The sequence below is a fragment of the Protopterus annectens genome, chromosome 1.part1 (assembly GCF_019279795.1).
Source record: "Protopterus annectens isolate FY-2018-M chromosome 1.part1, PAN1.0, whole genome shotgun sequence".
NCBI classification, from domain to species: domain Eukaryota; kingdom Metazoa; phylum Chordata; order Ceratodontiformes; family Protopteridae; genus Protopterus; species Protopterus annectens.
In genome coordinates this window covers 1,988,989,809-1,989,013,942 of record NC_056726.1, presented here as the reverse complement: position 1 = coordinate 1,989,013,942, position 24,134 = coordinate 1,988,989,809, and the positions used below count along the sequence as shown (strand labels likewise).

Below are 24,134 nucleotides of genomic sequence, written 5' to 3'. Positions count from 1 at the left end.
CTACTAAAAAGACAGTCTTCCAAGACAAATATTTCAAATCACAGGTGGAAGCTGGCTCGAAAGGTGGGAGGATAATACGAGAAAGCATAACATTTAGGTTCCATGGAGTATAAGGGGATTTCACAGGTGGTCTGAGATGGAAGGTCCCTTTGAGAAAAGCTTTAGCTAGCTTGTGTGACATTATGTTCAATCCTTCAAAGCCAAGGAGAAAATTAGAAATGGTGGCCAGCTGCACCCAAACTGTAGCTGCCACAGCTCCTTTATTGGAATGCCAGTCAAAAATTCTAATATTGAGGAAATGGGGGCTTGATAGGGATCAATGTTATTTTGAGAAGCCGATACAGAAAATCTTCTCCATTTGCTAAAGTAAAATTTTCTAGTAGAGGACTTATGAGATGATATCAAAATATGCCTGGGTTTCATTTGAAAGGTTACGGAAACTGGCTATGGTGGGAATTGGAGCAGCCAAGCTGTCAACTTCAGGGACTGAAGAGAGGGATGAAGGGCCCCCAACAAATGCGTCAGAAGGTCTGGAACTGGGTCCAGGATCCAAGGCTCTTCCAACAGATGAAGTCAAAGGAAGGGGAACCAAATCTGATGAGTCCAATGAGGGGCTATTAGAATGATGGTCCTTCCCAGGGCTTTTGCTTTCTGTAGTATGTTGGGTATCAAGAGAATTGGTGGGAATGCATAGAGGAGACCCGGAGGTCAATCGTGTATGAGTGCATCCCTTGGGGCTTCTCCCGGAGGGGGAATCAGGGCAAAGTAGCTTCTGCATTTTGTGTTCATGTGGGAGGCAAAAAGGTCACAGCAAGGCTGGCCCCACCTGCGGAATATTCTCTCCGCTATCTGTTTTTTGAGGGACCACTCATGAGGCAATAAAATTGCCCTGCTCAGTTTGCCTGCAATAATCACGTTGGATTTCCCCGGGATGTGCTTTACTATCAGAAAGCGCTGAGTGGATGTAGCCCACTGCCATACTCTTAGAGCCTTGCGGCAAAGGGGTAGGACCTGGCTACTCCTTGTTTGTTCAAGTACCAGTCCACTGACATGTTGTCCATCTGAATCGCAACCGTCCCCAGAGGGACAGAGTCCTGAAAGTACTGCAACGCCAAAAGTACTGCTCTCATCTCTAGGACAATGATATGCAGATGTGTCTCTTGGTCAGTTCATGTGCTTTGGGCAGTCCTTCCCTGAAAATGCCCCACAGCCTATCAGGAAAGCGTCCGTGGTCACTGTGGCCGCTGGTGAGGGTAGGATAAAAGGATGACCTATCGTTACATGAAGAAATGGTCAACCACCACCAAAGATCCTTTTTGCAAGTGTTTGTGATAATTATTAGATGAGACACTGGGAGCTCTTGGTAACACCATTGAGTGAATAGCAGCCACTGTAGAATCCACATGTGCATGCAACCCAACGGTATTGCTAATATTGCAGCTGCCACCATGCCTAACAACTTTAGCACTTCTGATGCTGGATCCTTGTTTCTGGATATGATGTTGTGGACCTGCTGACAAAGTAGTAAAACTCTTTCTGCTGGAAGTTTTAAAGTGGTGGTGGTGGTGTCCAATTCTGCTCCGATAAAAATGAAATGCTGCGATGGCGACAAGGCAGATTTTTCTGAATTTTTGGTAATGCCCAGATAATTGCAGAGAGAAAGAGTGGTGTCCCTGGCTTGTATTAGCTGATGCCTGGTGGTGGCGGTGAGGAGCCAATCATCTAAGTACAGAAACACCTAAAATCCTAAACGCCTCGGGTAAACTGTGACCACTGCCATACATTTGGTGAACACTCTGGGGGCTGTAGTGAGACCAAAGGGCAGGGCTCGACACTAGTAATGATTGGCTCCCAGCCGGAAGCGCAGATGATCCCTGGATGGTCTGGCCATTTTTATATGGTAGTATGCATCCTGTAGATCTATTGACCACATCCAATTGTCTTTCCCTAAGAAGGGAAGTATCGACTGAAGCGTGAACATCTGGAACTTCTCTTTGACAGATCTGTTTAGTCTGCTGAGGTCCAAAATAGGTCTCCGGTCCCCTGTCTTTTTTGGAACTAAAAAGAATCTTGAGTAAGATCTGGATCCTGTCTGGTCTGCTGGGACTGGTTGGATGACTCATTTTTTTAGCAATGTTTGGACCTCTACTGTTGCTTGTTCCCTGTAACTGGGAGGAACATCCAGGAATAGAAGTTATGTCCTTACCATAACGTTCCATGTGGAGTGTTCATCTCGCCTTTGTTCTTACACATGGGTTCGGAGACGATCCTCGGCTCCGTGTCGGCCGCTTGCAAGCTCTGCATCGAGAAGAAGCTCGAGACAACCTAATACCCACAATCCCCCTCTGCCTTTACCTCAGATCTAGTTTGCAAGCAAACCAGCAGTCAGAGAGAGAACACTCATGTCAATATCACATTTGCACAGAAACTCAGAGTCTATATATATAAATATATATATATACACATGTTAACTATATATACAACAACTGCAATGCAGAAGCAGAATGCCCCAGACCAGGCACCAAACTGAACGTTCTTCCTAAGGGTGGGAGGGTGGGAATGTAAGAACAAAGGCGAGATGAACACTCCACATGGAACGTTATGGTAAGGACATAACTTCTATATGTGACAGTGTTCAATCTCGCCGTTTGTTCTTACACATGGGTAGCGTCCCTAGCTCCTTGTTCCTGAGGAACTCACGGAAGGGCGTTCTTGAGCACAGTGGAACCAAAGGTTGCCCTGTCCCTAGAAACCTTGTCTACCTTATAATGAGAAATGAATGTATGTGGTTTAGACCAAGTAGCAGCCGCACAAATAGCGTCTAGTGGTAGGCGAGCTGCATGAGCCAGGGATGTAGACACTGACCTTGTGGAATGTCCTTTGGGTTTGTGCAAAAGAGTTTGATCTGAAGAATCATAGACATAGATGATACAATCAGTTAACCACTTAGAAAGAGTTCTTTTAGTAACCGCTACTCCTTTTCTGTTATCAGCAAAGGCTACAAAAAGTTGATCAGATTTCCTGTGATCTTTTGTTCTATCCAAGTAAAACCTTAGTTGTCTGTGGACATCTAATTTGTGCAACATATACTCCATTTTATTGGAGTGATTCTTGAAGAAAGTGGGTAATTCAATGGACTGATTAATATTGTTAATAGAACAAACTTTAGGAAGGAAGGATGAATTAGTGCGAAGAGAAACTCTGTCAGAGTGAAAGATCAAATAAGGGTGTTTAATGGAGAGAGCTTGAAGTTCAGATACTCGCCTAGCGGATGTAATGGCTACCAAAAAGAGTCTTCCACGACAAAAATTTCAATGGGCAAGAGGAGGCTGGTTCAAAGGGGGGCAGCATCAACTTAGATAATAATAAGTTTAGACTCCAAGGTGACGTAGGAGATCTAATTGGTGGTCTAATATGAAAAGCCCCTTTTAAAAAGGCTTTACAAAGTCTGTGGGCCATAACAGGAGCCCCACATTCTTCCACATGGAAATTAGAAATGGCAGCCAATTGAACTCTTAATGTGGCAGGAGAAGCACCCTGATGGAACAAGTCTGTTAAAAACTCTAATATTTTATTCAAAGGAGCTATAACAGGGTCCACTTGCTGTGTATTCACCCAGAATACAAAGCGCTTCCATTTACTAGTATATGTTTTAGTAGTGGAAGCTTTATGAGAAGCCACTAATATATTCTGAACTGCAGGCGAAAGAAGATTAGACCTGGCTAAGTTGGGAATTGGAGCAGCCAAGCTGCTAGATGGAGGGACAAGAGCGAGGGGTGGGGAGCCCCTGACGAGTGAGTCAATAGATCTGGCTCTGGGTCCAGGATCCAGGGTCCCCGAATGCAGTGTGTCATGAGGAAGGGGAACCAAATTTGACGAGACCAGAATGGGGTAATGAGGATAATTGTCCTGTGTAGGTTGTTGGCTTTCTGGAGAAACTTTGAGATCAGGGGGAAGGGAGGAAATGCGTACAGGAGACCCGGGGGCCAATCGTGAATCAGTGCGTCCCTGGGGACTTCCCCTGGAGGGGGTAATAGGGCAAAGTAGCTCCTGCATTTGGAGTTCATTGGAGACGAAAACAGATCGCAGGAAGGCTGGCCCCACGTGCGAAAAATCTTTTTCGCAACTGACTGTTTTAGGGACCACTCGTGCGGTAACAGTATTGCTCTGCTCAGCCTGTCGGCTATGGCGTTGGATGACCCGGGATGTGCGTTGCTATCAGAAAGCGACCCGTGGACTCCGCCCATTGCCAGATTCTCATGGCCTCTCTGCATAGCTGATAGGACTTGGTTCCCCCTTGCTTGTTTATGTACCAGACTACCGACATGTTGTCCGTCTGAACTGCAATAGTTCCCAGAGGAAGAAGGGGAGCAAAGTGTTGCAACGCTAGAAACACTGCCCTCAACTCTAGAACATTGATGTGCAGATTGTACTCTAAATTGGTCCATTCGCCTTGGACTGTCTGTCCCTGAAAGATGCCCCCCCACCCTATCAGGGAAGCGTCCGTGGTCACCGTAACTGTAGGCGTGGGTAGCACAAATGGTCTCCCCTTGGAAAGGTTGCAAGTCTGAAGCCACCAGTTTAGGTGTGTTTTGCATGTGTTCGTTATAAGAATCTCGTGTGTTACAGGTAGTTGTTGGAACGACCATTGTGCAAACAGTAGCCATTGTAGGACTCTCATGTGCAGTCTTCCCAAGGGAATTGCAATAAGAGAAGCTGACATGAGTCCCAAAACCTTCAGTACCAGTTTTGCTGGGGATTTCCTGGACAAGAGAAGAAGACGTATGCGAGTCTGAAGTGAAAGTATCCTTTCTGGAGGAAGTCTTAGAATTAACTGATGTGTATCTAATTCCGCTCCTATGAATAAGATACGCTGTGATGGCTGTAGTAAGGATTTTCCGAAGTTTACGGAAATTCCTAGGTGAATACACAGTTGAAGAGTGTAGTCTCTGGCCTGTACTAGCTGATGCTGGGTGGTGGCAGAAAGGAGCCAGTCGTCCAGATACGGAAACACCTGGAATCCTAGGCGTCTCAAGTGAGACGCTACCACTGCCATGCATTTGGTGAAGACCCTGGGGGCTGAGGTCAGACCAAAGGGCAGGGCTCGAAACTGAAAGTGACTGGCACCCAGCCGGAAGCGCAAATGATCTCTGGATGCCCTGGCCATTTTGATGTGGTAGTATGCATCCTTCAGATCTATTGAGCACATCCAGTCGTCCTTCTGTAAGAATGGAAGGATCGATTGAAGCGTGACCATTGAACTTTTCTTTCTTGACGAAGGTATTGAGGTCGCTCAGGTCCAGAATGGGCCTCCAGTCCCCTGTTTTCTTTGGAACTAAAAAGAACCTTGAGTAAGTTCCGAATCCTCTTTGGTCCGCTGGGACTGGTTGGATGACTCTTTTTTCTAGCAGCTTTGCAATTTCTATAGCTGCTGGCTCTCTCAGATGGGGCGGTACATCTGGGAGTCTTTTCTTTGGAATGGGATAGGATAGAAATGGTATATTGTAACCTCTGGTAACCACGCTTTTTACCCACTTGTCTGTAGTTATATTTTGCCAGGCCTGAGGGTATAAAGCTAAGCGACCCCCGACTGCCTCCAGAGCAGGACAGTCAGGCCTCCTCTCAGGAGTGCTGGAAAGGTTTACCAGGGAGTGTATCCCTGTCACCTTGATTCTGCGGACCCCCTCTGCCGCCAGGGTGGCGTCTTCCACCTCTGCCCCCTCCTCTGCCTCTAGAAGGGGCATCACCCTGTGTGCCTGGGAAAGATCCTTGGGGTTTTCGAAACCACATTTTTCCACCACGTTGCCCTTTGGGGTACGGTCTGGTTGGGGTGGAAAAACGGACTCCGACAGCAGACAGAGTCTTTCCCTCCTGCTCACACCGGGTAAGGGTCTCCTTTACTTTGGGGCCAAAAAGAGTGGCACCGTCAAATGGGGCGTTAGTAAAGGAAGACTTGAAGGCTTCCGCAAATGAACATAAGCGCATCCGGATTGTCTGCGAAGAGCAATCGCTGAAGCTGCTGCCCTACTCGAACCTTCGGCTGCGTAAGAGATCAGCCTCATGGACGAGTTTACAATGGATGTAAGGGTATTAAGTTGGACTGTCACTTTCTCTGAGACAGCAGCATCTGTAGTACCCTGGAGGGTATCTCCCAACTCTTTGACTAGATCCCTCTGTAGTCGTGTAAAGTGGGACAAATAGTTCAGGGATCGCATGGAAAAAGCCGCTGAACTAAAAATGCGCTTCCCATACCTGTCCATCGTCCTAGAATCTTTATTAGGGGGATGGACAGATGAGGAAGATTCCGACATCTCCTTTTCGTGGCCGCTGCCACCACCATAGCGTCCACTGGAACTCCTTTTGTCAAGTAAGCCTTGTCCTGGGGTGCAGTGATATACTTATTAGGCTTCCTAGGGACTGGTTCCACTGTGTCAGGAGCCTCCCACGCCTTCGAGCAATAAGTTCCATTAATTCATCGAAGGGCGGAGTGACCCAGGAGGAGGAAGGGCGAGCACCAAATGCCTTCAGCAAGACTGACTCATCCTCAGAAGGGGGGAGGGACTGCCAGTCACCTCTCTGTTTCAGGATCTCCAATATGTCAGAAAGAGACATCTTCTGAAGGTGACTTAGGGGACCCTTCTGACTCATCCAAGTCAGTATCGGATGTCAAAGATTCTTGTGGAGAATCTAAGTGTCTCCTCTTACACAATCTTTTCCTAGGGACTTCTTCGTGGGGAGCATCCGAAGAAGCCTCCGAGGAAGAGGGTGCACCCTCCAGGGGTGGCTGAGACACCGGTGCTCGACGCTTGGATGTAGCCGTGGGTGCAGAGGAGGATAATGGCCCTTTATGGGGAGGAGAGGTTGCTTCTACTGATGTGGTTGTCTGGGTAGACAACACCTTCCTCATGAGATCGAAGGCCCCCGGGTCCCGAGTCGAAGAATCTCCCAGTTCCGAAGAAATGGGAAGAATCCCCGAGACAGGCACCGAAGGCATCGACCCCGAGGACGGAGCCGAATCGATCCGCGCCGAGGCCCCGAGGGGAAGAGTCGGAACCGAAACGTCGGTTCGACTCTCGGCCCCGGAACCAAGGACAGATCGTCGGCTCCGAGACTCCGGTACCGGATCCGACGGAGTCGAGGTGAGAGGAACAGACCGAGAAAGGGACGGTTCTGGACCCGAGGGCTCCACAATCAGAAGATCAACCTCTTCCGGCTCCAAAGACTGGACAGGTCTCGGAGGAGGAATGGATGGAGACAATGGGAGGCCTTCAAGTTTCGACACCAACTGGGTGGAAACCGAAATAAGTTTGGACAGGCGCGAATGCTCCAATAACTTCTGCACCACACGATCCACATCGATATCGGAGAGCTTAGAAGAAGAACGGGTCGAAGGAACCGAAGACGGAGCCGACCTCAATAGAGTCGAGGGAGGAGCTCCATCACGGGTTCCAAGACTCGAGGCTCGAACTGACAACAGTTGAACACTCGGCCCCGAAGTCTGTGGAGCGGTGATCTAACTTTACTCGAAGAGCTCGGAGCCGATGACTTGGGCTCCGGCGTCTTGATTCCTTCGAGGATTTGGATGCCTGGTCTGAAGCATCCAGAGCCTCCTGAAAGGAAGGTTTTAATAACCCCTGTCCATGAGTTTCCTGCGCCTATCTGTCATGACCCTCCCACTAAAAGAGTGACAAATTGAACAGTCCTCTTGTAAGTGGAGAGGGCCAAGGCAGTAGACACAGGAACTATGGTTGTCAGTAACTGACATTTTTTGGCCACACTGGCAACGTTTAAAACCTGATTTAATTTTCTCAGACATCTTAAAGAAGAAACAGGTAAGAGAAAAAAGGTCAAGTCCAGTAGAGAGACAAATCCAGTAAAAAGTGTCGAATCCGATATATAAGTCAGTCCGGTTGTCAAATTCAAGTAAGGAGCGGAAGGCCCGAAAAACTCTAACAAGTTTAATAAAACTTAACGGTACCGAGTATTTCTACCTTACCACACACACATACACTATGTCACCAAAAGTACTTTTAAAATAATTTTTTCTCAAAAATAACAATAAGAAAAGTTATTTCTTATCTGAAGTTGCTCGAGCTAGATCCCAGTGATGCGAACGCAGCAGCGGCAAACTAGATCTGAGGTAAAGGCAGAGGGGGATTGTGGGTATCAGGTTGTCTCGAGCTTCTTCTCGATGCAGAGCTTGCAAGCGGCCGACACGGAGCCGAGGATCGGCTCCGAACCCATGTGTAAGAACAAACGGCGAGATTGAACACTATCACATTTTTGGTTGTCAATGGAGGGAGAGTGGCGAAAGGAATGAAACACCCTCTGGAAATTATACTTTGTACCCAGTTGTCGTTTGTTATTTTGAGCTAGGCGTCTGGATACAAAGATAAGTGACCCCTGACTACTTCCAGAGCAGGACAGTCGGGCCTCCTTTCAGGAGCGATTTTAGGGCTTCCCAAAGAACTGGTCTCTGTCGCCCTGATTTTGTGGACCCCCTCTGCCACAAGGGTGGCGTGTTCCATTATTGCCACCTCCTCTGCCCCTGGAGGGGGGTTCACCACATATGTCCAGAAAGGCTCTTTGGGCTTTTTCGAACCACATCTTTCCTCCCTTTTGACCATTGGGTAGGGTCTAGTAGGGGTGGAAAAACGGACTCTGATGGCAGACAGTGTCTTTCCTTCCTGCTCACACCTGGTCAAAGTTTCCTTAACTTTGGGCCCGAAAAGGGACAAGCCATCAAAAGGGGTGTTGACAAAGGATGACTTAAAGGGCTCCATGAAGGAACACAAGCGCATCCAGGAATGTCTCTTGAGAGCAATTCCTGTACCCGCTGCCCTACTCATTCCATCAGCTGCATATGAAATGAGACGCATGGACGAGTTCACAATGGAATTGAGGGTAGCAAGCTGGGAGGCAACTTTGTCTGAGTTCCTGCAGCTACTGTACCCTGAAGAGTATATCCAAGCTGTTTTAGGAGGTCTCTTTGTAGTCTCGTAAAATGTGTGAGATAGTTCAGTGAATGCATGGCAAAAGTCGCTGAACTGTATGGGCGCTTCCCGTATCTATACACGATCCTAGAGACTCTGTTAGGAGGATGGATAGAGGAAGATGTTTTTGACATCTCCTTTTTGGTGGCAGCCACCACCACCATGGCATCAACTAACACTCCCTTGGTGAGGAAAGACTTATCCTGAGGGGCAGAAATAAATTTATTAGGCCTCCTAGGGACAGGCTCCATGGTGTCCAGAGACTCCCACGCCCTTCCTGAGACCAGTTCTGTGACCTCATCAAAGGGCGGAGATACTCAAAAGGTGGAGGGTTGAGACCCGAAAGCCTTCAGGAGAACCGACTCATCTTCAGTAGGGTTGGTGGACTTCCAGCCGCTCCTCTACCTAAGGATTTCTAATATCTCAGCAAATGAGATATCTTCAGAGGGGTACTGCGGGGACCCTTCTGATTCATCTAAGTCGGTGTCGGATGTGAGTGACTCCTGTGGGGAGTCTAGGTGCTTGATCTTGCAAATTCTCTTTCTGGGAACCTCATCATTGGGAACTTCTGGTGAAGTCTCGGAAGAGCAGGGGCCACCCAGTGGGGCTTCCTGAGGCTCAGGGTCTCTACACTTCGACAGGATCTGTGAGCTAGAAGTAGACACAGGTGCTTTTGGGGAGAAGGTAGTTGGACCTGAAGTTGTAGATGTCTTGGGAGACATCACTCTCCTCATGGCTTCAGAGGCACCTCTGCTCTGATAAGAAGGGACAGCTGGATCCGAAGAAACCACCGATCCCCTCGGCACCAGAACAGTGGGCTCCAAACCAGAGGTAGGAGCCGAACTCATCTGAGCCGAGGCCCTGAGAGGCAAAGTTGGAACCGACAAGTCAGTCCGACTATCCTCCCCTGACCTGACCGGAGAGTGTCAGCTCCTAGACTCCTCGATAGGCATTGAGGAAGTCCGAGTAAATGGAACCAATGGCACTGGAACAGGCGTCGGCTCCGAAGGCTCAACAATCATCAGGTCCGACTCCTCCAGTTCCGAAGAACTGGTATGGCTTGGAGGAGGAAAGGAAGTCGATGGCATTGCAGTCTTATGATCCTAAACCACTTGGGTCGGAGCCGATAAAAATTCAGCAAACGCCAGTCCCTGTAGCAACTTCTGCACCACACGATCCACATCCAAATCGGATAGTCTGATCGAGGACCGAGATGAATGAATGGATGTAGGCACTGACTGGAGAATTGGAGACTTTAATACTTCAAACACCAGTTCCAGGACTAGGAACCGGCTCTGAAAAGACATAATGCTCGTCTCTGAGGGCTGTGGAGCCGACGTCGACAGTTTCTTTGATTTTTTTACCTCGGACAAAGAAGAAGCCTTAGACGACTTTGAAGACTTGCTAGACTTATCCTGGTCACTCAAAGCTTCCTGAAAAGAAGATTTCAGAAGTCCTCCATCTATGAGATTTCTTTTTCTGTCTTGAAGAACTCTGGAGGAAAAAGAATGGCAAATGGAGCAGCTTTCTTGTAAGTGCAAGGCTCCAAGACAATATACACAATTAACGTGACTATCTGTCACAGAAATCTTTTGTCCACATTTTGGACAGTTTTTAAAAAAGCATGACTTAGGATACTTATCTTTCTCCTAGTCAGCCATAATCAAATATACAGTATCAAGAAAAAAAAATCTACTGTACCTTTAAAGAGACTAGACACACCCAACAATTAGTAAGTTAAACTAGTAAAGCTATAAACTAGTGAAAAAAAGCTCTAAACAACAAATGGGCTGAATAAGAATATACTGTGAATTAACTATCACTATTCAAAAACACTCACACACTAACTACTTATTTAAACTACAAGCTATATAATATTACAAAGGCACACCAAAGGGAAAGGAAATATTTAAGGCCTATAAGAAAAACGAAGCCCAAAAAGAGAAGAAATATAGCTACTAATAAGCTATAAAAGTTATAACTATTAAAGACTATCTCTAAATACTTTGAAAAATAACAATTTAGCTAGATATTATGAGAAAAAATCTATACTGGCCCGAGCTGTGCAAGGAAACCTCCGATCTATTGTAGTGGCAAACTAGATCTGAGGTAACTCAAGGTGCATCATGGGATAGGGACTTGGCCTCGAGCTGTCTGAAGACCTCGAGCTTTGTAGTAGGCCGACTCGGAGCCAAGGATCGGCTCCGAACCCATCTGTAAGAATGAACGGCGAGATAGAACAACTTCACATGTATAAATAAGGTAAAAGGACCATTGCTACTTAGAGGGGTGGAATTATTACTGATTAATAGGTTTTGATGGTACAGTGCCACTGCAAAGGCATCATCAATTGCCTCAAGCCAAATTGTTAACTCTAAATCTCCAGGGTAGTTGGAATATTAAACCAGATTAAAAAAAAATCTGTGTTCATAGCAAATGGTACTGACACTGTGAACATTTTTTTCTGTTAAATCTAATTATCTCTGTAATCATATTATTTATTTTCTGCTTACATTGTCAATCAAGACTTTTAACATTAACTGACATATTTAAGCTAGTTTTTATTGTAACACTGCATACTGCTCTCCTCTGGACCTCAGGCCATGGCTGAAAAGGGTAATTTGATAAGTCCACTTAACCGGTTATCAAACTGTAATAAATACACAGACACACCAACAAACAAGCAAATGAATACCTAGAAGTAATAGATCATAAATACTGGCTTAGAAAGACTGTGCTTCTTCCTTCTGCAGCCAGAATCAAAATGCAGAAGATAAGAAAAGGTGCATCATGTAGCAGATCCATAGTGCATACTGCATAAAGAAAAGTTAAAAAGCCTTAGCTGTGTTGAAGATGTTACCATTAAACAGAATTAAATACAAAACAAAAAAATCAAATAATGCTCACTTCAATAGGTCCAAGGGTCATATCAACCTGTATTTCATTCTCACGTATTTGCCGCAATGCTTCCATCGCATATCTGACATCATCCAGATCATGAATTGGCTGTGACAGTTTTTTTAAATGCTCGGTAATAAAAAATATAAGATCTGACATTTTTTTCTTATATTCTTCACGTAAGTAATGGCACAAGAGCATCTTCCACGCCTTTGCTTCGACTGATAAGGCCAGCTTCAAAGGCCCTGTAAAAGGAGTTTGGTATAAAGAATCATCAAACACATTAAAAAATGCATCACATAACATACTACTGGCAAAATATCAAAACATTTTGGCACTGACACACTTTGAGAGCCAAGACTGAGGTAGCTAGTTTCAAGCATAAACTTGTAGAAATAAAAATGAAGGAAGAACCAGGGAGTAAAATAATCTTCCGTTTAATAAATAATAAATTAAGAGCTTTCATCCACTATCAAAGGACTTCATCAGAATAACATAGACACCAAGTCCCTGAGGGAGCGCTTAATTTATTTATTAAATGGAAAATGATTTTACTCCCTGGATCTTCCTTCATTTTTATTTTACAAGTCTGTGTGATTTACATAACATAATGCTATATACCTGAGTAAAGACGGTCACAAAGAAAATGAATGTAAATAAATGAGAAAAAATTAAGTCTGATTCTGCCTTCGTTATAAGAACAGCTGTCTTGAGGCACTCGTTGTAACTTTATATCCTTACTACAGCCTACCAAGACCCCAGCCCCCATCACCTTCACAAATGTTTATATAAGAGGCCATGGGTCAGACATTGCAGCAAATAGTGCTTCTTTTAATGCCATGCTGCAGTATGAGAATTCTAATTTTCAGAATGCTTAAATTAAATCTGTAGACTCTGTGCCTTTAGACAATCATGACAGCAGGCTAATGCAAGTATCAAGCACCAAATGGACAGGTGAAATCCTTGGTTACAGTCAAGGTGTCCCACAGGGCTCTGTCCTAAGCCCTTACTTGTTTAAATTGTTATCTTTCAGACCTTACTTTTTCATCTGAGATGTTCTACAGTGTATATGCTGATGACCTGAAATTGGGTGAACTGATTACAAGTGTTACATATAAGGCATCTCTGCAAAATAATTTGACTAAATTGACCATTTGGGCACAGGAGAATAATACGTTGATAAATACATAAAAAACTAAGCATATGAGATTTGAGAGACATAAACTGAAAGGTGAATATTTAATACAGCACACAGTGATTGAAACTGTAGACTCAGCTATGAGTTTTTCTAATTATATCAACCAATTGGCTGATGATAGTTATAGGAAAAAAGTCTAGTAAATCAAACATAACGATGTCATTGTTTGTTAGTTACATTAGACCCAAAGTTGAGCATGGAATAACAATATGGAAACCTTATAGGAAAACAAGCATGAATAAACTGGAAAGAGTACAGCGGAAATATACCAAGGGCATCCATGGATGTGAAAATCTAAGTTACAGTGAAAGACTAAAATATCTGAACTTGTACAGTGCCTCTTACAGATATTTAAGAGGAAATCTTATTCATGTATATAGGGCATTTAGGGACAACTACCTCTGGGAATGTTTGGGGGTTATCAAAAAGTACTAGAGAATCATCAGATAACCTATGTAGAAGATGCTATAGGAATGAGAAGTGTACTAACTGGTTCTCTGACAGAATAGCTGATGCTTGGAACAGACTACCAAATTACATTAAAGCAAGTAGTAGTTTAGATATTTTTAAGAACAGCCTGGATATTTATTATGGGAACAAGTGTTTTGGTATATTGGCAAGCTAGAAGGGCATTAATGCCCATGCTTGAAATATTTGTATGTATGTATGTAATGCCATTTTTGTGAAAAGGAGATATTAGTGAAGGAAGAGTATGAGGGCCAACAAGGAAAAACAGAGAAGTTTAATCTGAAAGATAAAGTTAACATAATTATAAATATGCTGCAGGAAATCAGTGCTGATGCAGCAGCCTTGAAACTGCACACTGCAGAGGAGTAAATAAAAATGAAAGAGGTTAAAGGTATGGTGAAGGATTCTGGTATGACGATCTAGGGTGGACTCCATTATTCTGTGCAAAGTACAGTTGTGTACAAGAATATTTACCATAGTGGGAAATCTTTCAGATGTGTTTTCATTACAGGACAGAAATGTTACCAGCTGCCTCATTCTATATGAAGTCCACTGCTGGTTCCTTTGAACTGTGATTCATGTGCAAGGCTCAAAAATAAAATCAGTGTTGCCAGGAGCTTTCTTCAGTTTTTGCCCACCAGAATGCCTACTTTATAAGACTGTAGTACGGTATTATAAACAAATAACTGAATTTGAATACAATAATAAACAATTGAAGTGTAAATATACAGTAAAGAAAGAAGAAAATTTGTATATGTTTACTGAGGGATGGAGGAGGGGTGGTTTTACTGTTACAGTGACCATTCCTCGATGATCAACTTGTTATAGTTAAGTATTCGTACACAGAACTGCACCAGCTCTGATTAAGACAGTCAGTGTAACAGCAGATAATAACATTTGGATAGATACACAAGCAGTACTATCATATCCTTTTAAGGAAAAAACTTATGGGATTCCTTGAAGTACAGCTATGCCAAAACCTGTCCTTCTGGAGTATGTACCCATTATATAAAAATTTGTGAAGTTGTGAATAGTAAAATATGTTGCTGCTCCCAAAATATCATCTGTACAAATGTTTTTGAAATGGTTTGGTGATGTAGCTGCTATCTCATTGAAAGAGGTTTTGCATTGCCATTATATTTGTCGTAACTATGAGACAATACAGTGTGCCTGCCATTCATAAAGAGTAGTTTTACCTTACATAGACAGTAGTTTTATTTACTGGAAGATTTTGCCTTTATTCAGTGGATACAGAAAATTGATTAATCTGTATGAAACCACTTGTTCATCACACAAAGTATTTCATCTGTCTGTGAATATCCAAGCGATACAGAGGCACTTTCAATCATTTTTAGAGTTTGCAGAAATGTAATTTTTAATTAAGCCCTGATTAAATCATTGCAGAAACTGCTTTTCACAAAAATTGTTTATACCTGACAGCTTGAACTTACGAAATACTTCTGCCTTAAGTAGCAGTAAATAGAAAGAATGCCTTCCACAAGATTCTTTTTAACTTCAAAAATCAGCAAACTCAGTGGGAGATGATGTTATCTTGTCTAATGCAAAGCTCTATTCTCAAGCAGGACAGATATGCCTTCTCAGAAATCTTAACAGAAGGACTCCTTAAAAAGTCTTTATAGGATGGCTAAGTATGAAACTTCTGAAGAAGAGATGTATCAAAAATGGTAGTGTTAGAAGACAGAGCCTGCCATAAAAAAACAGATTTTTTTTTGCTGTACCAGGGAAACTGGGAGGAACAGGCTGTATTAATTTTATGAAAGCAGAAATAAGCAGCAAGATTGGTATTCTACTGCAGGATTTGTTAACTGAAAGGGCACACCGAGTGTATGCTCCAAACCTGACTATAAGAAAACATACAATACCTGTATTAGTAAAAATACAATCATACCAGCAGAAAGAGATGATCTTGACAAAATTCTTGCAAAAGGGAAAAGTTTTAAAAACTGGAGACAGCAGAATGTTTGTGGAAAATGACTATTCATTGTACACCAGGCAGAAGAGAAGCGCATTTATCCCAGCAAGTGTGAGATTCAAGCTACTGCATCCAGCTGTTTTCACAATATTTTTCTAGGGTGGATCAAAGACATTTTGATGCAGAACAGGCTAAGGAAGAGATAAAAAAAATATCCAAAAAAAAGTGAGCCAGCAAACAGAAGTGGGGGGGGGGGGCTCTGCTTCTCATTTTTCTGACAATAAAGCTCATCACAGAGAGAGTCTGCCAGTGAAACCCTTTCCAGTGTTCCAAAGGAAGATGCTTGAGAAACAGAAAAAAGCATAAAGGAGGTGACTAAAATAATCAAGAGTACTCTGAACTTGAACCGGAGTCTGGTGTTGGGAAATGGACATGAACAAGAAGAAAAACTGCAACACAGAAATTAGTGAATAAATGGGAGACTATAAAGCATCAATCACATTTGTGAAATATGGCTTTGGAAGAAAAATGGCTGAGAAAGCTTGGACTTTTCTTGGCTTTTTTAAACTTGTGAGTGGAATGTAAAGCCTATACCCCACTTAATGTCATTAATGGTTAGAAGGACACTACAAGGGGAAAAAGTAACTGTAAGTAAAACAATTTTTGTTCATATTAGTATTTGTATAAAATATTTCATGATATGAACTGCATGTTATATACAGTAAATCAGTTTTGTATAGTGTGTAGTCAAAGGTATTTTAAATGTTGGGAAGTATTTTCAATGACTGCTGTAGTACTTTTTAAGTGTAGTAAATATAGGCTTTGCGTAAAACAAAAGAAGAAATGATAGACAAAAGCAAGTTAAATGTTAGTATGTTTTGATACTGGGCTGCTTGGAATGGTTGTAAAAGTCCACAGATTATCTTATACGCATACTTTTATCTTTACAAGGGTGATTGTCTGGATTAATGCACTCACTGTCTTAAGCTATACACAAGTGTTTTTTTTGTAAGCAGGAAGGCTTGCAAAACAAGACAAAATAATGAAAGCCATGAAAAATGTAAAGTTTATTACAGATGTAAAGATAGCTTATATTTTCATTAGCAAATATTTAGCAGGAGTCAAGAAGTCTGCAGCTGAAGGCAGTTGTACATTCTGTTCTGAGTGAAATTCACAAAGATTCATTGCTGACCACTTTTATATGGAGACAAACTGGTTACAGCTGCAAACAAGTAATCCTGAGCATTCTTTGTTGAGGGAAATGAAAAATTTAAAGGTACAATAGCAAGCAATTCAGTGAAAAAAGTTATAAACTCACCATAATGATACATCTGTGTTGTCCATTTTCATTATTCCTCAACTGACGGGTCTTAGATCCAACTCAGATCTAACTCTGTCACTTTTTCCAGATCTTTGGATCCAACTCTCGAGCTCTTCCTTTTACCCATAATGCCCCATTAACTTAACATACCTCAGATTGAGTTTGCTTCCCTCAGTAAACCATGGTTAATACTATAAGGAATTTAAAAAGGTAGAAATAAAACTGATAGAAAAGGAGCTCAAACAAGGAGCAGAGGTTCCAAAATTATTTATTTATTTATTTATTGCAGTTTGTTAACCGGGAAAGTCCATTAGGCCATGTTGAGCCCATTTTCAATGGAGGCCTGGGTAGAAAAGCTCCAGCAATGAGAGTATTTATAATATTTACAATCACCAAAGAAACAAAAAAATAGTAATAACAATAATTACAAAAGAGTTACAAATCCAAGTAATACACAATATTTAAGAGTTCATACAAAGTAACACTGAGATAAGAACATAAATTCAACATATTCATTTATAGGTTGAAATTGGGATAGGAATGTTGAAAGGGGTAGAAAGCTTCAGGTGGGAGCATTCACAGAGGGAGGACAGATGAGAGTAGAGTAAGCTCTTGAAGGTGGAGGCATTATGGGTAGTTCTAATGTGAGGGGGAAGTGTTATCCATTAGGTCACTCCAGGAGCCAAGGGAAGGGGATTAGAAGGGCGGGAAGTTGAGGAAGAATGAAAATGGACAAAACATATGTATCATTATGGTGAATACATAACTTTGAAATTGATTATATGTACAGATCTGCAATCATGGGATTCCACACACATCTGCTGACCTCACAAGATCCAAGTGTAGTGAAAGTTTTGAAACATGAGGAGAATAAATCTAAGATGACTTCCCTGCTTAGGCTAGCAGAAGTACATCAGCGTCAAGCAGGAATGGAAATCAAACCACAAGTGGATAAAAAACAGGCAGCAATTGAATGTCCCAAAAAAACAAAAGAAAGAATATAAAGTGAAAGACCAGATAAGAAGGCAAGAAATATGGAAAATGCATAAATATAGTTTCTAGTATAGAAAACTTCTGGAAGAACCTCATATTGATCAGGAATGAATGCAGGAATGGTTAAGGAGAGGCAAATTCAAACCAAGAGATGAAAGGTTAATATTGGTGGCACAAGATAATGGGCTACATACACGTTGATTTACAAAGTCAACTGAACATGTGGGAGAAAAAGATAAATGTAGGTTTTGTAAAACAGAATTGGAAACAGTCGCACACCTCATTGCTGGTTGCAGCATACTAATGGCAGAAGGGCTGTATACTGAAAGGCATAACAATGTGGCGAGACTGTTGCACTGGGGATTGTGCAAACATTATGGCATTGAAGTTGAGTTTTGTTCTTTTGGTGCAAATAGGGACAAGACTATTAAGTGTAGAAAGAAAGATCAAATTGAAGTAGTTGACAGCATCATTCAGAGGCAGTGCTTTAAGTGGGGTCCAATTCTGAGCTTTTACGGTACTTATGAATATATCTTGGCAGAAGTTGGTAAGGTTTCTGGATGTTTTATAGCAGTGAGTTTTTGGTATTTGAATATGGGTTATATGTGTGAAGGCTGGTAGGTGTTCACTTAGAGTACTGGGAAGGGTTCCAGTGTTGGTATATCTATGGGGGTGTGATACAAGGATCCAGTCTAAGGTAGACTCTAGTTGGTTAGAAACAGTACGTGTAGGACCTGTGATGAGCTGTGTAAACTGGTGCAGGTTTATACTATTTGCAGGGATGTTGGAGGTTAAGTTTTGCCAATTGATATTTTTGTCACCAAGAATGATAGTTTGATTTGATATACTGAGGTTATCCCAGGATAAGAAGTCTTCCAGGACTGGGATATTTTGGCTACGGGGAATATACAGAGTAGCAATACATAGCTGTTTTCTATTATTAATGTGCAGGGATGTCAGTAGCAATTCCAAGTTACCAAATGTAGGGAGTGGTTCTGGGAGGATAGCCATTGTTAAGAAAACTTGATAAATTATTGCTACATCTCCACCTTTTTGTGGACTCTGTAATTTCTGAGGATATTCTACAATGGTGGGAGAATAACTCCCTCAGGTTCATAGGTAGGTACTAGGCTATTGGCCCTAGGGCCTATACAAGCCTAGCCAAAAAGGTACCCTAGCTTTCGCCACCCAAGAAAATTATTTTCCTGTGCACCTATCAAGCAGAACCACAGAAGTGATCCCCGGGGTGAATTTCCTATTACCCATCCAATCATCAAGATTTTTCTTGAAGAGTGCTAATGAGGAGCTCTGTTTGACATAGATAGGTAGTCTGTTCCAGAGTATGGGAAGTCTCTGGGACAGGAATCTATCCCTCCAGCATGTTCTGTTTATTGGGGTGACAAGGTTTAGGTCCCTAGAGCATGTAGCTTGGAGGAATTGGGATTTTTTTAAGTGGAGCATGTCCAACAGCTCTGGGTTTGACATAGCTTTGTGTGTTAGGCAGAGATCGCCTCTGAGTAAGCGATATGCGACGGAGTAAAGCTGGAGTTTTTTTGAGTCAGTCTGCGTAGAGCATCTGGTTGAGGCCAGTAATACTCTTTGTGAGGTATTTCTGTGGCCTTTCCAGTTGTTGTAGATGTCTTGTGAGGTACATACCAAAAGGGGTGTTGTACTCTATAGTGGGTCTAATGAGTGATGAGTAGAGGGGAACAATGACCTCTTTTTTTCTGGATGAGAAACCTTTTGTGATGAGGTGTGCCACATAGAAGGATTTCCTGACCACTGTGGCGATGTGATTATCAAAGGAGAGACTACTGTCCACCTGTGTCCCACGGTCTCTTATCACTCTTTTGGTGTTAAGTAGAGTACTGCCTATGTGGTAGTTCATGGGTACAGAGTTTTTACCAAAGGAGATGACAATGCACTTTTTGGCATTGAGCGTGAGACCATGGCTTTGACACCAGGTATCTGTCTCAATGAGGCCCTTTTGTAGGATGTCCACATCGTTAAGAGTTTCAATTATGGTTCCTAGTTTGCAGTCATCTGCAAATTTAGTTAGCCAAAGACCTTCTGTGTTAACCTGTACTTCAGAGAAGTAGATACCAAACAGGAGAGGACCCAGGACTGAACCCTGTGGTACTCCACTTGTCACTGGTCTGAAGTCTGATTTGGAGTCTGCAACTTTCACAGTGTGGGTTCTGTCAGTAAGTCAGTTGGCAACCCATCTTGTGACAAAGGGATTTATACCGAGTTTAGTGAGTTTATCTATAATTCCAGAGTGGGGGATGGTGTCGAACGCCTTGGCGATATCTAGATAGGCTGTGTGAACCACCTTACCTTCATCTATGGCTTTGGTGACTGCTTCAAAGAAGTCTATCAGGTTTAGGAGACATGATCTGCCTTTTACAAACCAGAACTGTATGGGGTCCAGAGTTTGGAGATCTCCAGTGTCTTTTATGAGTTCCATGATGATACGTTCCATGGCCTTGCAGACCAGGCTCGTCAGGCTAATGGGGTGGTAGTTCCCGGGGTCTGTTATGGCCCCCCCTTGTGAAAGTGGGATAACCATCGTGGTGTACCATTAAATGGGCACAAAGCCTGAGGTGAGACTATGATTGCACATGGTACTTAGGTAGGGTGCCAGTTCATTCTGTATTTCATATAGAAGGCAGCCTGGGATGTTGTCAGGTCCCATGGATGCTGTGTCCTTGGCTTTGGAGAGTGAGGGTTTTACCTGTGCAGCCGTGATTACAGGAACTTTGCATTCTTCCAGTATGAAGATGGGCCCTTTAGGGGGTGAGAGAAGGGTAAAGTTAGCACTGAACCTATCTGCCAGGATGTTGACAATATCAGTTGGTTCTGTATATTTAGTGTCATTGTGCTGTAACTCAGAGCAGATCTGAGTGTTGCCATTGAGATTCTTGACATAGCTATAGAATGCTTTGTGGTTGTCTTTAGAATCAGTGGCGATTTTGTTTTCATAACTAGCTTTGGAGGATTTTATGAGGGATCTCAGCTTCTTACTGAGGCTGACCAGGGAGTTCCTCCAATCGTGGGATTTTACTCTTTTTTGCAACAGTTTATTTCTTCTGTTGTAGAGTTTGTATACGGCAGAAGACCACCAGATTGGCTTCCTTTTTTTGGAGGACAGCATCTTGGTTCTGTTAGGGATAGCATGATCCATGCACTCGTGCAAGTGCTTATAAAGTGCATTTGTGTAGCATTCAGCAGTAGTACCTCTATTGTCCATCTACATGGGTGTCGCGACGTTTGCCACTTCTGTCTTAAGAAGCGTGAAGTTGGCTTTGGAGAAATGTTTTACGGTTGTTTTCCTAATGGGGGGTGGGAGCGGGATGTGGATATCTAGGGTGATTAGCTTGTGGTCGGGTCTGACCAACAAGGAGCTGACCTCTGGAGTGGAACACCAGTCACCCATGTTGGTGATGACCAGGTCTAGGATACTGCTGCCCCTGGTGGGGGTTTGGATAAGTTGATCCAAGGTGTTGGAATTGATGAATTCCAGAAAACGTTGAGCAAAAGAGTTGGTACACGAGTAGTTTACCCAGTTAATGGTGGGGTAGTTGAAATCACCCATTATTAGGGTGTTGGGTTGCACCTTAATATTTTCCAGTGTATCAAGAAAAGAGGAGTGGGAATCCTGGGGCATGGTGGGGGGGGGTCTGTAGCAAGCTATAATCTGGATTACGGCTTTGCCCAGAGTTAGTTGAACTTGGATAATCTCGGATGCATTATGCTTTGCAACTAGCTTGGAGGTGTGAATATCCTTAATGAATATGGACACACCACCACCTTTAGTGTTTTGGTCCGGGTCTGGTGGCCGAAAGGTGTGATATGAATTATAGCCTGGTAATGCAGGGGTGCTTTCTGGCGCTTTGAACCAGGTCCCTGTCAATGCACAGATGTCGATGTTCTCCATTTTAAGGAGTGCCTCGAGTGAGTGCATTTTGAGGTTTAGACTTCTAGCATTGAGTAGTATTCCCCTCAGATTTTGCTTGCTTGTACCTGTTACGGTGGTGAATTTGTCATTTGAACCTTGCCTAAAAAAGGCACTATAGGGGTGGCAAGAGCCTTTGTCAGTCTCCGGAATCCCAAGGGCGATAGGTGCAGGCAATCTCTGGCAAAGCAGCATGGTCTGTCGATCATGTCATCCCAGGCAGATAGATACTGGATTCCGTTAGAATGACACCAGAAGCTTAGTCAATTATTGAAGACAATTATTTTGTCCTTGTACTGTGGTATCATTCTGGGTGATGGCAAGATGCTACTAAGGGCTAGGGTCATAACTGCCTGGGCTACAAGATCAGAGAGCTCCTCCATGTCTCTTTTCATGTAGTCCAGGGAGATACGTCTCGGGTCATTCACACCAACATGGACAATGACAAAGCCATATTTGTACTTGTTGTGGAGTGACCTGAGTGCATGCGTTATGTGCGGATCCTGGCACTTGACATGCAGCTGACAGTAACTTTCTCCTTGTTTAGCCTGGTGAGTGGAACATCAGTGTGCCTGACTAGAGAGTCACCTATGACTAGAGTGTTGGGTACGTTATGCCTTATGGGCTGTAGTTGAGTGGCACACTGAGTATGTGGGCTATGTGTCATTTGGGTTGTGTTGGGGGGGTGGAGGTTGCTTGCATTTCTGCTTTGGAGGTCTCAGTTGTTTGGGCAGATTTTTACCTGGATCTAGCAAGTATATTCAGTCATCCTTCCTCAGAAAAAGGAGCATGAACTGCACTGTGATCATCCAGAACTTGGTCTGTTTGACAAATTGGATGAATTTGCTGAGATCCAAAATGGGTCTGTGGCCTTATTTTTCTTTGATACTAAAAAAAAAAAATCTGGACTAGACAATGGATCCTCAATGGTCAGGTGTGAACTCTTAGATGACTCGGTTGAGAAGCAGTTTTTGAATCTCCATTTTTGCTTGCTTTTGCTGATGGTATGGAATGTTGGGAAAGGACTTTTCAGTGTTATTTGTGGTAAACAAAAAGAGAATTGTATAACCTCTGGATATAATGTCAACAGCCACACATCTCTCTTGATGACCTCCCAAGCTTTTGCGTAAAAAGCTAAATATCCTCAACTGCCTTCTGTGGCAGATGGGAAACACTTCAGGATCAACAGATGGGTCTCGTTGGGAAATAATTATTTATTTTACATTTGTTAACCGGGCTAGTCCAACTGGATACATGTCCATTTTCAGTGAAGGCCCGAGGAGAAAAGCTCCACTATCTAATGCAAAGTAACAAAAGTACATTCCAAGTACATAGGCAGTTTAAGCTCCACTATCTAATGCATAGTAACAAAAGTACATTTAAAGTACATAGGCAGTTTAAGACACAACTAAAACAGGCATTCAAAGTACATAGGGAATTAGAGACACATCTAAAACAGGCATTTAGGCAAGTTTTTCAGTAAGAGTATTCATAAAATATTAAATCTCTTCAGTACAGATATATACAATAAAGACATAAGTAATTAAGTAGTTTGAAGGCTAGAAAAGAGTTAGTAGAAAATAATAGTTTGTAGTTAATAGAGTCAATTTCTTAGGTAGAAATGAAAAGAGAGATGGAGAAATAGAGTTGGTAGACAGTGCAAAGGATGCAGGAGAAGGAAGGCGGTATGTGTTCAGCTAGGGAAATTGCACGAGCAAAGCCAGTGATTGGTTAGAAAATGTTTTAGTTGAGTTTTAAATAGTGTGATAGAAGTTTGGGCTATAAGGTCTGGAGGAAGTTGATTCCAAATTTTACCAACTGAGTTGGAAAATATAGAGTCACCTGCTGTATTCTTTGCTAGAGAAGTTTGAATCAGTAATTTATTGGAGGAGCGAAGGGTTTTTAGGTTATTGTAAGGTTTTATCAGAGTAGAGAGCATAGGTATATTTTCTGGGTGGTGAAGGGCTTTATGGGCAATTGTAAGTTGGTAGTATTGAATTAGGTGAGGTAACTCAAGCCACCCTAGGTTATGGAGGTTCAGGCAGTGATGTGTTTTATATGCAGAGGCAGTGGCAAATTTGGCAATGTTGCAGTAGGCTGTTGTAAGCCTATTAATGTTATGTTTAGAAAGATTAGTATAAATGGGGGATGCATATAGTAGAGTAGAGAGAAGATATGTTCTGGCTATGGTAGTTCTTGCTTCAGGTGTTAAGAAAGATTTGATTCTGTAGAGAGAACCTAATTTTCTATTAGTTGCTTTTATGATAGAGTTTATATGTACATCAAATTTGAGTAAGTTGTCAATGGTAACTCCTAAAAGTTTGGTTGTTTGGTCGGGAGAGATAAGGGTGCCATTGTTAGAAGTGAGTGTGAAA

At 42.8% G+C, this 24,134-nt stretch overlaps 1 protein-coding gene across 1 annotated transcript in view; it reads right to left on the bottom strand.

Moving 5' to 3' along the window:
- The window catches only part of LOC122816787 (dynein axonemal heavy chain 8-like), a 9,517,065-nt gene that overhangs the window by 5,244,655 nt on the left and 4,248,276 nt on the right, over positions 1-24,134 (bottom strand). Inside the window, 1 exon segment of the mRNA XM_044089814.1 lies at positions 11,901-12,136. Within this exon segment, the coding sequence (XP_043945749.1) occupies positions 11,901-12,136 (236 nt within the window).